We start from the raw sequence: 15,785 nt of genomic DNA on the forward strand, positions 1-15,785 counted from the left end.
ACTACAGCAGGCTAGTATGCGTGAAGCATATTGGATATATGAATTAAAAACCCTCTCCCCAAGAGGGATGAATATAGATTTTGAACTTAACGCTTTTTTGTGAATAATTGTATTGAACCTGCCTCTTAATATTTATTTTTTAACGATTTTATGTATTGAATGTATCATTGTTTTAATGTTGTTTAGCGTTTTTGTGTTTGTATACTTGTCTTGTCTAGCATTGGCCCATCCTATGTGCCGCCCTGTACATGTCCAACATGGGGTTAACATATTGCAATCATTAATTAACCAATTGGAGCTAAGGACTGACGGTATTTATACCATAGAGTCTAAGGGGTTGGCACATCCCTTGAAGAAGTGCGCGCATGCGCACGAAACGCGTCGGGAAGATTTGAGTGTTTTTAGAGCCTTGTCCTGGCTTGTGGAGTAGTTTGCAGTTCAGCAAGTGGAGCCGTGGTGTAATTGCGGAGGATTAGTGAAGGAGGAACGTCTGCGGTGGGACTTCAGTGTGGCGTGACGTCACATCCGCCCGGAAATCCCGTCATTCGTGTGACTCACCTTCCACCTCTGTCACGTGAGGACGCCAGTGAGAGTGCTCCGGTCGCCATCTTGGAAGCCCAGCAGCATGATTCCAGCTTGTTGCCTGTATTTGTCTAGCGTTTTGCGAGTAGGGTTTCACTTTTACCCCTCCGGATGCGTGTATTTTTACCCTCCACACCCAGTAATAAATTAGCTTTGTTATTAATATTAAGCCTTGCTAGTGTGTTTTCGTTTGTTTGTCTTGTTTGTCTTGTATTGTTAGTCTGTCCTTGATTTTAGTCTCAGTGACTGACATACTGCACCATAATTTGTTCTTTTTCTTTTCCCACATATTGCACTTCGTTGATGTGAGAATCCTTCATCACCAGCTTTATTAGGACTCCATTTGGACTTTACACTAATTGGTTTGGTTTTTCACTTTATTATTTGTGGCGCCGGTATACTCTTTTTTCCCATGCTCTCTGACTGATTGTACTGTCAGTTTTTACCTGGCTGCCAGTGTTGGTTCCTTTTTCACTAATTTAAGTGTATTTATTAGTATTTATAGCGCTGTTTCACACAGTCTTTTTTTGTAACAAATGGTTGTTGGCTACATTTTTTCTTCTTCGACTAATGTTGATAATTTTTTCTGCTAGCAGTAGATAAATATGTAAATATATATTTAACAACAAAAGAGCTTATTAAAAATAGCCAACAACCAAAACATTAGTGCTTTGTATATCAACATGTACATTTGAAATGTAGGTGGATAAGAAAAGAAAAACAGGTGTTACAAACAATCCGTTTATTGAGTCTTAAAATAAACTAAGTATACAATTGAAATAATAACATTTTGGCACTACGCTATACAGTGGTTACATCTTCTGTGCTGACAATTCGTAAATACTGCACTAGGAACACTGCTGTGCTTTAAGTTTTGATTGAGTCACTAGCTCAGCAGGTTGGCATTTAAAAGTAATCGTATTGTAGTATTCCTGTACACCTCTTTAAGGATGGAAAGCTCACCAAAATGAAAATTTCAATGTACAAAGTACCTTGCTTACAAACCTGTCACCCTGTAACATATTAGCATTGGGAGCTCAGCACAAAAAAAAGTTGCTGCAAAACTTGCAGAGATACAAATTATAATAATTACTTGCACTAAATGAAAAAAAACAAAGTAAATTCTCTATCCTAGGAGCAAAAAGCATTTTTGTTAGAGAAAATAATTTAAAAACACAAACAAATATGGCATTTGAGCCGACACAAAGCCATAGCTTAGCCTTAATATCAGCAAAGTGACTCTTTACAAATCAATGTTACAATGGTCTTATGTAAAAGGCTGTAATCTGTACAAATGTCTTACTACTGTAATGTTTCTACAGGTTTACACCCTATGTAACACATTTGAAAAATGTCCATCAAGTCTTTGTACTATCTGGGAGACAAAATCTACACAGATCTTTCGTTAGTAATAATTTTACAGTGGCTAATAGTCTTTATGAATCAAAACATTGTGTGCACTTCAAACTGTTACAAGCTGTTACAAGCTTAAACACTTCAAATTCTCTTGAATTAAAGTGTTTTGACCAAATGCTTCAATTCTACTGTAGGACTAAAAGGAAAAATAATAAAAAAATCCGTCCACTTGGGCAGCGAGAAATCCAAGTTTAAAAGTTTCACATGTGATACGTTATTTGGAACGTTCTTCATTTTTCACAGATGATCTCACACCATGTTAATATGTAGCACCTGAAAAACAGATTCAATTAAATAACATGATTCACATTATCAGTGGACCATGCAACCATGTGTCTGCTATCCAAATCGAATACATGGTCATGATACCAGATGTCCAAAAGCACTCTCATGCCCTCAGACTTCAAACACCAAGGGGGAAACATAATTTGGCAACTTGAACAAAATATTGGAGTGGGACTAAAAATCGGAAAATCTCTCCTTCAAAGCCTTAAGAAAACTATTTATCTCAAAATAACAGTAATAACCGTTGTTTTCCGTCTTATGCACGAGACGGCTAGTGCGTTCACTACAATGTAAAAGTATTATGGATTGAAAACCTCACCTGTTTATGCATAATAGCAAGGAGATACCAAGAGATCTGTCAAAACCACCAGCTGGTCATCAGTGAATTGCTGTTTGTGCTCTTGCCAGTTATCATGGTGTGTTCTTCGAAAATTAGACAGGGTTTTTTTCACCGTCATCTGCATGAAAAAGTATATGCATTTATATCTAGGCGTATTTATTGTGGTCATATCGCACGCTGTAATACAATACCCAAATTATCAACAGTACTAATAATTTATTCTTGCACAATGCTCACATAACACACAGCATTCTGCAGAGTACTGTATGCTTTATTAGCACAATGCAACACAACCCTTTCTGGTGCCTTAAGATGACATCTCTGTGCCATTGTAACAGGTTCTCTAACAAAATTTTACTCCAGGTCTCCCCTCCTCATTATGAACAACCTCATAATGGATTCTAAACAATTGAGAACGCAAGTTGGGTCCATTCACATTCAACTTTTCTGGACAGTTAAAGCAATATCCACCACAAAACCAAATAGTGATTTATTTTGATGGGACTGATGGCATCTGTGAGGTTAGAGGAATATCACCTTCAGCAGAGGCTGCCGGAACCCAGCAGCAATGGCACCAGTCAGCACATAGCCGATTCCTAGTATACCACTCATTTTAGCTTTTGGCAACTGGTTCCAAAACAAATTAATAAGAGACTCAACTCTTCACTTCTATTCAGAAGCAATATAACAATGATGGTGAAATATTTTAAAATCTAAATAGACATAAATATACATTTTACACTAACCCTTTTTACTTTTGTTGTAAATGTTAAAAAAAACCTAAAAAATAGAAAATAAAATAAAAAGTTTAACACAAATATATTGTAATTGTAGGATGCACTTCATTTGTAAGTTAATTATGCATTTTTATGCAACTATTATCTAAGTTTACACGAAAGATTACAACAAAAATTTTCAGATATGGTGGCTCCTCTACCCTACTACAAAACAGAGAATGTTACCTCTATGGGCTGAGGGTCATTCAGATGAGCACTCAGATCCATCAGAAGCTGTGGCATCCATGTAGGTACATCATAAGGACTGGATAAAATGCACGCACTGAGTCCTAATACACCAGCATGACGTTTTACCAAATCTACCAAATAGAAAGAAGATTATGCCTTGAATAAGCACAGTTACTGGGGCCTTAAACAATCACCAGTTCATTTAATTAAGTAGGCATTTTAATAAACAATGTTAAATATACACTTATATTTTACATGCAATGAGTCCTCTTCTCTTGGAGTGAGCATGTTGAGAACTGTGCATCACAGATCACAAAAGGAGACAAACTTATGCCTTCAAGACGCCTATAGAAACTACAGCTCTGTACAAACTTTGGCACTGAAAGGATTTATAGAAAATGCAACACAGCTATAGCTTTCAGAGAATAAAATCAAGTCAATAACAGCTTGAAAGTTATAATTTTACCTCCTGAGGGTATAGTGTCTGCAGCCACACTCAATTGTCTCTTCCTTTTTTTAGGCAGTCTTGTTTTGCAAAGCTGTTCAAAATGTGCCTGCATGGCGACATCCATGCTGAGGAAGTTGCACTGCAGAAGACCACTCAATGTGGTAGTAGCCATTTCTCTCACCTGAAACAATAGTTGCATTGTATTCAAACAAGCAGCACACAATCCTTGTAACAAGAACACACAAGTAATTGAGGAAAAATAACTTCCGACATTGAACCTATGTGGTATATTACCTGCTCCAAGTTGTATTAAACATCTGTGCACAAAATGAAATGTGATCTCATTACTACTAAAAGTTTATTGCATCCTAAATGGATACTAAAAATGTTTCTCATTAGCCTTGTATATACTTTCATCGCTACTGCAATCAAAACCCTTCAATTAATTGTCTGTAAGAATCAAACTGGAGGAGCAGCAGAAAAAATGAGCCTCCAATCACACCTTGTACATGGTCATCAGAATGCAAAAAAATAAGTGTCGTAAAAGTCAAGAAAGCTTGTGTCTGTTTAAATTTTTTTTCTTAAATCGCAAAAGTCAAATGTATGCAAATAAAGCTTTACCTGCCTAAAGCACCAACCAACATAGAAGAGTGTGTGTATACATTTACGATTTCAGGCACTAAATTCCAGTGTGTGCATGCATGCGTCTCAACAAAATCTAATTTAGTGCCTGCAAAAATGAAATTGTAAATGTACCAAACATAAAAAAAAATAAAGGTCAGCAGTGCCAGGGGGTTTCCAAGTTAAAGAGCGCAGGCAAAAGCTACAACCCTTAAACATGCTTTTCATTGAGGTGAAAGATCAACAGTAGTGATCAATTAATAGAAATTATTTACATTTTTTTTTTAATTTGAAGTGATCAAAGAGAATGTTTTTTTATCTCTCAATGCTGACGAAACTATGGAAGTACTGTAAATGATTATTGGTCCATCACATTTTTTAGTTATTGACATATTAATATTATTATTCATTAATATTTTCCCCAGCACATCTCAAATACCTAGGCTGAGATTATAAAGGGAGCGTTGGGTGAACTCCGCCTCCAGCGATTGGGGAGGTGTGGCGGACGCGTCACCAGGTTGGTTCGCCCTCATTGGCTGAACCGCTCACATGACGCGGCCGCATCACGAAAATATAAAATCGTTTGTGTTTTCAAAAAAACTGCCGCATGTTCGCTCTGCATCGCTAGCGCGGTGACGCTCACTATGGGTGGCCTCATAGGGAATTGGACTGTTCACTTCATGCGATCGCCATCACACGCACTATAATCTCAGCTTTAGGTTTACAACAAGGGAATAGGCAAAAATACGCCAAGACTGAAATTATAGTCCGCGTGACGTGAACAGTCCAATTCCCTGAGGCTACCCACAGTGCGCACGACCGCGCTAGCAATACAGAGCGAACGCGCGGCGGCTGCGTCACGTGAGTGGTTCAGCCAATGTGAGCGGTTCAGCCAATGAGGACGAAGCAGCCTGGTGATGCATCCGTCACGCCTCTCCATTGCCTCACCAATCGCTGGAAGCTGAGTCCACCCATCGCTCGGGTGAGAGGTGCGTGCGACGCCATGCACTTGCACACCCCCACTATAATCTCAGCCTAATAATTGATCAGTTTGCAACTTGTAGAAATGGCAGCAATACAGATTTTTTTTTTTTCTTTTAAGAAATCCGGATTACAATCAAGCGCTGGTCTCTCTAATTATGGTATCAGATTTGTAATATTTGCTGACAAGTTGGACAATACTAGAACAAAAATAAAAATTTGCAGTAGAAAAATAAAAATTGCGTTTGGAATGAGTAATTATCGGATTACTATGCCTACAGCATTTGAGGCTGAAAAGGCATCAGTTTTAATTGTCCAAGGCTCTCAATTTGGCAAAAAAGCCGTAAAGAGTTTCAAATTAAAGACCAATTTGCTTTGTTTCTGCTGAATGTTGACAGGTATGTGATGAACAAAAAGTTGCTACATAGACATTTGTGCCAATGCTGTGCAAGTCCATAAAACCCCCGTCAGTCCATTCACTTGGGTTGCAAGATGTCTTCCAACACTGGAAGGTGTTTTATGGAAAGGCAACTGCTTAGCAAGTATGGGCCTTAGCAGCTCTGCTGATAGGGAGTCAAACAAACACTTTGCACCCCAGCCAAAATTATGCTTTCAAATGACGGTATGCAGACATTTTTATTCTCAAACGCAGAGAAAGGCTGAGTAACACAGCATAACAATGTTAGCGTTATTTAGAGCTCCATTCGTATTGTTCATAAATCACAAAAATCTAAGTACTTTTAACATTGGCTTTGAAAATAATGTATTTGACCTAACTAAAAATAAAAAAACTCTGTTTGCAGATTTAAGAAAATACATTTCAATTTAAGAGTCACTGAACGTTAAGCACCTGATAATTAGATGGTAATGACAAAGCAATGTACAGCTTGCTTGCCATTGCAACAAAGGGATTAAGTGTATCTATGTTTAATCATCATTAATGTCAGCTACCACATTTGCTAATAAGTACATATTGTTACACGTTAAAATGTAAACAAAGAGGGTATCTGTTTAGTGAACAAAGCAGCGACCACCACATTGCATGTAATGTGGCATATTATTATAAATTATATCCTTGAACATAATGTTCTAAAGCTGCACAAAGCAATAAGTGTAGCTGCAAGTGTTGTACTAATTAAACATTGCAACTTGACAATAAGCTCATTTGCACGTCCATAGTACATTATGAAAATATGAGCAAATTGATTAAGAATTGTCACAAGCTACGAAGTGAAAAAGAATGGCAAAGATTCTACAGGCAATGTGTCGGCCACTCTGGGACCGGGGTAATAACTGAAACATGCAGTGCTAATGTAATGGGAGGAATGGGAGGAAGCTCGGCTGTGAAATGAGCACACTCACTAGGGAGCGTGACGCTCATCTCTCTTCCCTGCATCACAATCCATTTCTCGTACATTCAAACTACTCGCGAACATACCAGAAATGGGTTATACTGTACTTTCTGCTACTTATGTATATGGATATTTCGCAATACATTTCAATGTATATTGCAAACGATAAATACTTACAAAATCTAGCTACATTGCAGCTGGATTCTTTGCTTTGAAATCTAATCCACAACTGTAATACTACCAAGAAGAAAACAGCTCAATAGGACTAGGAATGTTCTTGCTTAACCCTTTCAGTGCAAAAATGTCTATTGGCATAACCACATGGCCCTGCTCCACATATAGGGACAGCTTCTCTATGGGTGAAAGTGATGGGGCCGTGGCTCGTTTTAGACAATTAACACCTTTAAAATAATAATTTTAAAATGTCAACGTTCCCACAGTAAACGCAAACTTAGGGATTCTTGTAGTCTTTACCCAATATAATATAACTATATAAATATATATGTTATATAATACTGTAGTCATTCCTCAAAACTAGGTGTTGTTTTGGATGTATCCATTGTTTGTACATTAATGATTAAGCTACCACTAGTAAAACCGATAAACATATGTTGTGAACGTGATTGAATTAGTGAAGCCGAGTGTATAGGAAACATTTATTTTTGGCGGGATGGAAAGTAGTAACATTATTGCTTTAAGAGTGGTTGAATATTTCTGAGCCAGTCATTTAAAAATAGAATATAGTTTTTTTTACCCTTCTATATGGGACTGCCCATTTAAGTTCAGATTCTCAGAGAGGTACAAGGCTTTTGAAAGATTAAAGTCTATTTCCAATATCGTTTATTTTTCACAATGGCTAGGTAAATAAATAAATAAATAAATAAAAGATAGATAGGTTTTTTTTTTTTTTAAATCCAAAAGGGAATCTCATTTGTTTCTTTTAACCATTTACCCCCAGTCAGTGGCATCAGATCTTGGAATGTCATTGCAGTGAAACCAAGAAAAGAACACACACTTTAGTATAACAAGTAGATTACAAAGGTAAGAGGGAGGCGTTGTATAATTGCACCAATAATGTGACAGAACATAAAGACTTGGATTTACAGTTACTTAAAAGTGAGTTTATTAGTAAATGACACAAAGGACAAAGTAGCTGCAGAAATATTTATTGTACTGTAGTTTTAATTCGATTCTATTACAGGGTCAAACACTGACTTTCTTATTATTGAAGTTAATTTTAAATATACCTGTTTCAAACACTTTCAATCACATCCATTAGTTTGCATGCTGTTTTCAAATACGGTAATCAAGTATATACTGCAGTATCAAACAAAATGTTTACAAAGGCCACCAGACATTGGAAACGAAGCTCAATGAACAAGACTTTAAAATGAATGACAGTGTCACACTTGTGTGGTTAACATGCTTTACCTCCAATTGTTCGTCAGCCATGAGTTGTACCACCAACCATCTGATACCTTGAACTATCTCTTCATTATGAAGGAAAATAAAGAGATTATAAAATACCATCGTCTGGAGGTAGGTCAAAACTGTGTACCTAGCGTGCCACGAGCTGCTTCGTGCCGTCTATGGATAAAGAAAAAACCCACACAAAAACGAAATCAGCAGGACATCATTATATTTGTAAAGATCACTAAAACAAAGTACAGTAATACATTATTTTACATAATTCCTGCCCTTTTCAAAACAGCATTTTAAACAAAAACAGCATAATTTACCATAAGTAAAACTGCCAAGCTACAGTCCACGAATGTACAGTGTGTAACAAATGAGATGGATGACACAGCTACTTACTTGTTTGAGTACTTCAAGTACCAAAGGCACTTGCTCAGGGTACAGTAAGCCTTGTGACATCAGGGATAAGCACATCTTTGCATCTCTTTTGAGCTCATCGTAATTAGTATCGTTTTCAACTGGTGCAATCTAAATGGAGAGATGTACAGTAAATACAAAATCAACACAACCGGAATGTGATGCATTAAGAACAGCGGCATCATATTTTTTAGGCGTCCGACTGGTTTTCAAGGAAACAGTTACCCATGACAATTTATGGTATGTTAAAAATATATATGTAGAAATATAATTATGTATTTAGTTCTAGTAGCCATATTAGCCCTGAAGAGCAAATTCTTTGTTGTTTGTGATACCTTTTAGTGAACCAACAGAGTTTTTAATAGGTGAAATAATAGTGTACAGAGCTTTCTAAACCTCATATGTTTCTTCTTGAAGAACAAACCTATGAAGTTTTAAAAGCACTATCATTTCATACATGAAAAACTCTAACGTTAAGACAACCCACAACAAATATATTTTTAACAAACTACATATAGAACCCCAGCAAGCTCATTTTAGGAACGCCTGAGCCCCCACAAAATATATATGTATATAAGTGTCAAAAAGGAGAGCTATTGAGCGTGGCAAATGTACAGTATACAACAAGCAACAGAGAAGCCCAATGCTACATCCAACATGACAAAAATACAAGAAAGACCAACATTGGATCTATATCCAGTAGAAAGAATTTCTGTGTGTTAACTTATTTTCAGCTGTTTGGGGTTAGTGGCTCTACCTTCCCAGGGTTTTAAGCTCACCCCTCCTTAAGTCAGCAGGTCTTTTCATTCTACTGGATATAGATCCAATGTTGGTCTTTCTCCCTCCTAATAGAGTAAATGAGAATTTTAATCCCAATAGAGGTACATTAGTATTTTATCTGGTAGTGTTAGGACCTGTGAACTGGGTCTGCCTTGTCGTGGCTCACAGGCGTACAATGCTTTGACCAAAGGGTTAAACTAAATGACCCTTTTTCAAATGAATATATAAGTATTTTACTGTGTATTTTTGTCATATTGGATGTAGCATTGGGCTTCTCTGTTGCTTGCTGTCAAATATATTTCATATAAGTGGTTACAGTAATACACAGATGCTCTGATTATTCTCTTTTTCGCTCTCTTATTAGAAAGCAATCAACATACAAACCTTTACGCATACACCTTGCAAAAAAAGGGAAAGCCCCTGAAAAATAGCAGGCGTTAGAAGTTTCAAAGCTTTTGATATATAGATTATCACAAATAGTTTTAGTACCAATAGGATGTTTCCAGAGAAAATATTTCTTCTATGAAAACGAATATAATATTTTCTTTGCATTTGCTTAAATCTGGCTCATCGGCTAATTACAGTATGTTTATTTGCTTGACTAACGATGGCATCATAATGATAGGGCTAGATTCACTAAGCTACGATAGTCTATGGCTTTTTTGTAATGGCCATTATTCTAAAGGACATGCAAATTATCTCATTAAGAGCTAAAAGATATTAATCCCATATTCACTTACCCTATTAAGACTAAAACCAGGAAACAATGCTACTGTATGTTATTTAAATTAAGTAATACGAGGGGCAGAGTCTGGGGCAAGGTGAAATTTTACTACGTAAAATATATTCAAAATGATTATACAAATTTTATTTATTAGGCATCTCACCAAGTGGGTCATAGGTTAACCAATTTGAAGGTACTGTATTATAAACCGTCTCCTAAATTAGTCCCCTCTCCGGTCTCCTAAAAGCTATATTTTAGTGTCCAGTAGGGGGAAGTGCTGAGACGTGCTCTAAATAATGCTGCATTATTTAAAGATAATAATGTGACCGTAACACTATTCTAATGAGCTCAGTCATTTTTTTTGCATATACTGTAATTCGCTTCATGAATAATATATAATTTGAGATAACCCAAGGAAAACCTAAAGGAAAATAACGTCTGTTACTCTTTAAGGTAACGTCACGTTATATTGCCCTGCTTATCCAAGGTTCAGCAAAGTATCCGCCCGCTCCTCCTTCTCTTACCCTGCACCCCAAAACTGGAACAACCTACCGGAGACTCTCACATCCACCACCAGTTTAAGTTCTTTCAAAACTAAAGCTGTCGCACGTTTTAATCTGGTCTGTAACTGTTACATACGCCCATAATATATATTATCTCTAACTGTGCATGCAATGTCTTGAATATAATGTATACCCTCTTCACTTATGTAACTGTATTTGTAACCATATATTATTTGTCATCTTAACTCTATGCCCAGGACATACTTGAAAACGAGAGGTAACTCTCAATGTATTACTTCCTGGTAAAACATTTTATAAATAAAATAAATTGATTGAGCTTAGTAAACCTAGGTCTAAGTCTCATCACAAAGTTTAAAGACTGTAAAACCCCTCTAAAGCATTTACCATGAAAATGTTTCACAGTTTTGAAAAACATATTTTTAAAGAGCACACACAGGGAAAACACGCAAGGAAGTATATAACTACCAATACTATAAACAAAAAATTGATTAATATATAGATATATTAATGTACATACCGCAAGTCATAAATATATACCAATAATAAGAAATATATTCTAGCTTCCCTATTAGTGCAGACTTGAGACTTCACAACTTCAGACACACTTGTGCACTATGTATATGTAGACAGAATATATTGTTCCTCAGCGCAGGAATCAGAGAAAGCAAGGAGAAAACTATTTAGTGTAGTATGTTTTGACTAGATGTGTCAGAAACAAGGTCAGGTATATTATTTTACACTCATTTATCTTTTTTTATAGAAGCATATCAACATATCCCATGTGTAGCCAAGGCTTGCGTAGCCAACGCTTGCGTAGCCAAGGTCTCCCCAGGTGTAATACCTCAAAAGATAGGCTAGGCAAAGAATAGTGTAGATCTTTTTTAAATACTAAAAAGAGTGCGAGGATAAAAATGTTGCACTCACAAGGATAGGAAAAGAATTGTCATCTTGGTTTACAAGCAACTGTTAATAGACCAGATATACCTAGTAGGGAAAAGGGGTGGGGGGGATGGGAAGGGAAAGAATTGAAAACCCCTGCTCAGCTCAATAAGATAAATGAAAAGCAGTATGTTAATGCGGGGTATGCCTGTATTGAGAAATATAGTTGGATAGACACCAGAAGAGAAAGTACTCAGTTATGTTATGTTAGCACTCAGTTACCTGAAAGTTAATTGAATTAAAAATCTCAGTATTAATATGTAATTAAAATAAGGTATACATAAACATGCCAAAATATAACTATCTAATAAAGGACTAATTAGAGCTAAGTAGGAGGTAATGTATTGTATTGTATGTCTTTATTTATATAGCGCCATTAATGTGCATAGCGCTTCACAGTAGTAAATGATAAAATACCCAGGTGTTCTCTTCTTACAGCAACTAACTCATTGATTCATTTTGAGTCATTTTTTAAACACAAGACTCTAACTGAGCGATAAGAGGCATACAAGTTTACCTAATTACTATAAGAGGCTACACCTCAATGTATATAATTGCATAGATGCCAAATATGGCTAACTATAACACCTTTATGGACATCTTCTGATTCATAGGAAAGCTCATATTAAACGAGCACCAGTTGGGTTCACACACACTGATAACCCCACTTGGCATACTAATTTGCACAGTAGCCATCATCATTACCTCCTACTTAGCTCTAGTTAGTCCTTTATTAGATAGTTATATTTTGGCACGTTTATGTACACCTTATTTTAATTACATATTAATGAAGAGATATTTTGAATTCAATTAATTTACCTTCAGGTAACGGAGTGCTAACATAACTGAGTACTTTCTCTTCTGGTGTCTATGTTAATAGACCAATTAGGACCGCACAATCAGGCCTGGATCCAGGGTGCCCGTTTACCACTGGTGATGCCATTGCGAGAGCGGAGGCTAAAAGGGAACAGGAGCTGACTGCAGACTGAGTCTCTTACCAGTTGCTTGTAAACCGAGATGCCTATTTTTTTCCTATTGTGTGTGTGTGTGATAGAGGGGATCTGTGGTAGCAGAAGGATGTCTAAAGCCCCTTTCCTGCGTTAAAGCAGTAGAAGGGTTAGTCCTTGTAGCCTTGACTAATTAGCTGCACCTGAGGTAGAGTCAGGCCCGGTTTTAAAAACCTGCATTTTTACTATGCAGGGAGAGACCATGGAAGCAAGACTGCAGGCTGGGAGTAAGCTGCTGTGAACAGGGAGAAGAATCCTGAGCGGAGGATTCCACTGAACAAGAACATTTGAGGAGAGCAGGACGCTTGATGGTGTTAGTTCAGTTAAAAACTGGGCTGGCGAATAAAAAACAGCCAGTAGGTTAGTTATATTTCCCGTGGGAACTAGGCTTTTATTTTGTGGTTTGGTTGGTTCACTTAAAGCAGAGGTGGGCAACTCTAATCCTCAAGGGTCACAAACAGGTCAGGTTTTCAGGATATCCCTGCTTCCGCACAGGTGGCGCAATCAGTGGCTGAGTCTTTGAAAGACACCAGTGCTTAAGCAAGGATATCTTGAAAATCTGACCTGTTGGAGGACTGGAGTTACCCACCCCTAAGTTAAGGGTCAACGCCCTATTCCTTTTAACGAAGTCTGTACTTTAATAAAACCTCAGGAAATGCTACATACTCGGCCTCTCGCCTCAGAGCACGGACAAGGAAGGTGCCTTGTCATAATACACACACACACACACCTTATTTAAAAAGTGTCCTTCCTGCTTAGCTACCAATACATGAAGATGAAATAATATGTTTCATGAATAACCACCAGTGTCATGTAACGAAGTCTTGAAATCCCATGTAAAATGTAAGTAACTAATTAAAATGTTAATATTTCTGAGACCCATTTTCCAAAATATTAAGAAACTAAAAATATACAGTACATTTTCATTTTCTATCATCTTCTCACTGCAAAAAAAAATAAAAAATATACAGCGACTGAGGCACCGAATAGAATAAATAAAGATAGATAGATAAGAGAGAGAAGATAAAACATACCTTAAACAGCAACGGTAAAATTTGTATTTGCTCCGGAACAGCCGTACAAAAAGATCTCCCTGCACTTGCCATTATCCATTTTAATACTGTAAAGGGGAAAAAAACCTAACGTTATTCTAATACAACAATGTAAGGACATGATACAGTTTCATGTTATAGACCGAATACATTTAGACACCACTTAAAGTTCCACATATCAGAAAGTTTTCAAGGTACAATAAAGTGAAAATTATAATGACAATTGAAGAGTGTTTTCCGTTTATTTCATTAAATTGTATTTTTACTTGTATAGTACCAACCATTTAAGCTGAGGCTTTAGAAAAAATATTATTTAAGACATGACACAGGGAAACAGAATGCAAATCGGGAAATGTGCATAAGATATTAAAAAAAGACTGAGCATGCCCCTGCTCTGAAGATGTTACAATATAACAGGGGGGGGGGGGGATGTCGAGATCTACAAAGACAGAAGTTGTACATAGAAGTGCAATTACAAGAGGTAAAGGTGTGTACAAGGACTCAAGAGGTCAAACATGATTCAGTGCTATGGAAATACTTGATTGTAAAGGTGAATTTTCAGGTGTGTCTTGAATATGGGGAAAGATGCAGCTTGATTGATGGGGAGGGTAAGGGCGTTCCAGAGACAGAGGGGCTTATTCTGTAAGCTCCGTTAGCGCTGAACCACGCGATCTGCACGGAAAGCCCCATTCAAGTCAAGTCAGCTCTAACTGAACTTACAGCATAAGCCCCAGAGAGCGAGAAATGAATGGCGACAGAGAAAAGTAGAAATGCATGAGGCGGTGAACAGGAAGATGTAAGAGATGAGTAGAGATATAAGCAGGGGCAGAAGAGTAAAGAGTCAAGGAGGAGTATTTTGTCGGCAACACAAACAGCGTTTCTCAACCAGGGTGCTGTTGAACCATTGTGTGTCGTGGCCCTGGACTTTGCTGCCTGAAATCCACCACTCCTCTCAGAGCCAGACACAGAGGAGAGTGAAGAGCCTCTCAATTCCTAGACTGTGCATGATGCTCACCCTCAGCAGCTGACATGTTTTAGGTATGTGGGAAGAGGAAAGGAGTGAGGGCTGTGTGTGGGGTGGAGAGTGTGATGGCTTTGTAGGGGGAGAAAGAGGAAGGCGAGTGCTTTTTGTGGGGTAAGATGTGTGGTGAAAGTAAAGAGTATTGTTAATGTGGCATTTATCATTAAGATGGTGAGTGTGTTGTGTGAGAAGGGGTGTTAAATGTGGAGTATGCGTGGAGTAAAAAAAAAAAAAAAAAAGAACAGTATATGACATGAAGTCAATGTTTAAGAAGAGGGTGGGAGAGTATGATGGGTGCGCATGTGAAAAGAGGGGTGCATGAGTTACGTATAAGCAATGTGTATATAAATGAGGTCTGAACAGAGGGTGCTCAGAGATATTTTTTTTTTAATTTCAGGGTTGCCGCTGCTCAAAAAAGGTTGAAAACCAATGATTTAATGGGAAGTCACACAAGGGATTGGAGGAGGGAAGATGCAGGGACACATCTCTTGAGATTAATAATTCTAGCCGCAGAGTTTTGTATAGTTTGTAAGGTAGAAGAACTGTGAGGCAGGAAAATAACAGAAGGACGCGGTGATCAAGATGGGAGTTAGGGAGGTCATGGAATAAAGCGTTAGCTTCAGTGTGACAGAGGAAAGGAAAGATCCTAGCAATGCGGAGGAGGAAGAAATGCCAAGACATATCCACAGAGCAAATCTAAAAAGGTACAATCCATGAAGAAAAAGTTTTTCCCTAGGTGTAAAGTACAGGTCCTCTGGAGATGAAGGGCATTCATTTCAACTCCGGGGATCCCTGTGTTCCCAAGATTTACACCTCTGTAAGTGCTGATGGTATATCAAGGAGATTTAAAGCTCCTGTGTCACATGGGTCAATCAGAAACTGCGACAGATGAATGGTAGTATTACAACAGTTATA

At 37.5% G+C, this 15,785-nt stretch overlaps 1 protein-coding gene across 2 annotated transcripts in view; it reads right to left on the reverse strand.

Annotated features, from left to right (window-relative positions):
- Positions 1-1,309: 1,309 nt before the first annotated feature.
- The window catches only part of PSME4 (proteasome activator subunit 4), a 119,004-nt gene continuing 104,528 nt past the window's right edge, over positions 1,310-15,785 (reverse strand). For both annotated transcript variants that reach the window (XM_075595935.1, XM_075595936.1), the window contains 7 exons: positions 13,832-13,917; positions 8,806-8,934; positions 8,422-8,577; positions 4,055-4,217; positions 3,586-3,719; positions 2,603-2,741; positions 1,310-2,271 (listed from right to left, as the gene is read on the reverse strand). In XM_075595935.1, the coding sequence (XP_075452050.1) occupies positions 2,607-2,741; positions 3,586-3,719; positions 4,055-4,217; positions 8,422-8,577; positions 8,806-8,934; positions 13,832-13,917 (803 nt within the window). In that variant the 3' untranslated portion in view covers positions 1,310-2,271; positions 2,603-2,606. The remainder of the gene's footprint in view (positions 2,272-2,602; positions 2,742-3,585; positions 3,720-4,054; positions 4,218-8,421; positions 8,578-8,805; positions 8,935-13,831; positions 13,918-15,785) is intronic.

The sequence above is a fragment of the Ascaphus truei genome, chromosome 4 (genome assembly GCF_040206685.1).
Source record: "Ascaphus truei isolate aAscTru1 chromosome 4, aAscTru1.hap1, whole genome shotgun sequence".
In the NCBI taxonomy this organism is placed as follows: Eukaryota; Metazoa; Chordata; class Amphibia; order Anura; family Ascaphidae; genus Ascaphus; species Ascaphus truei.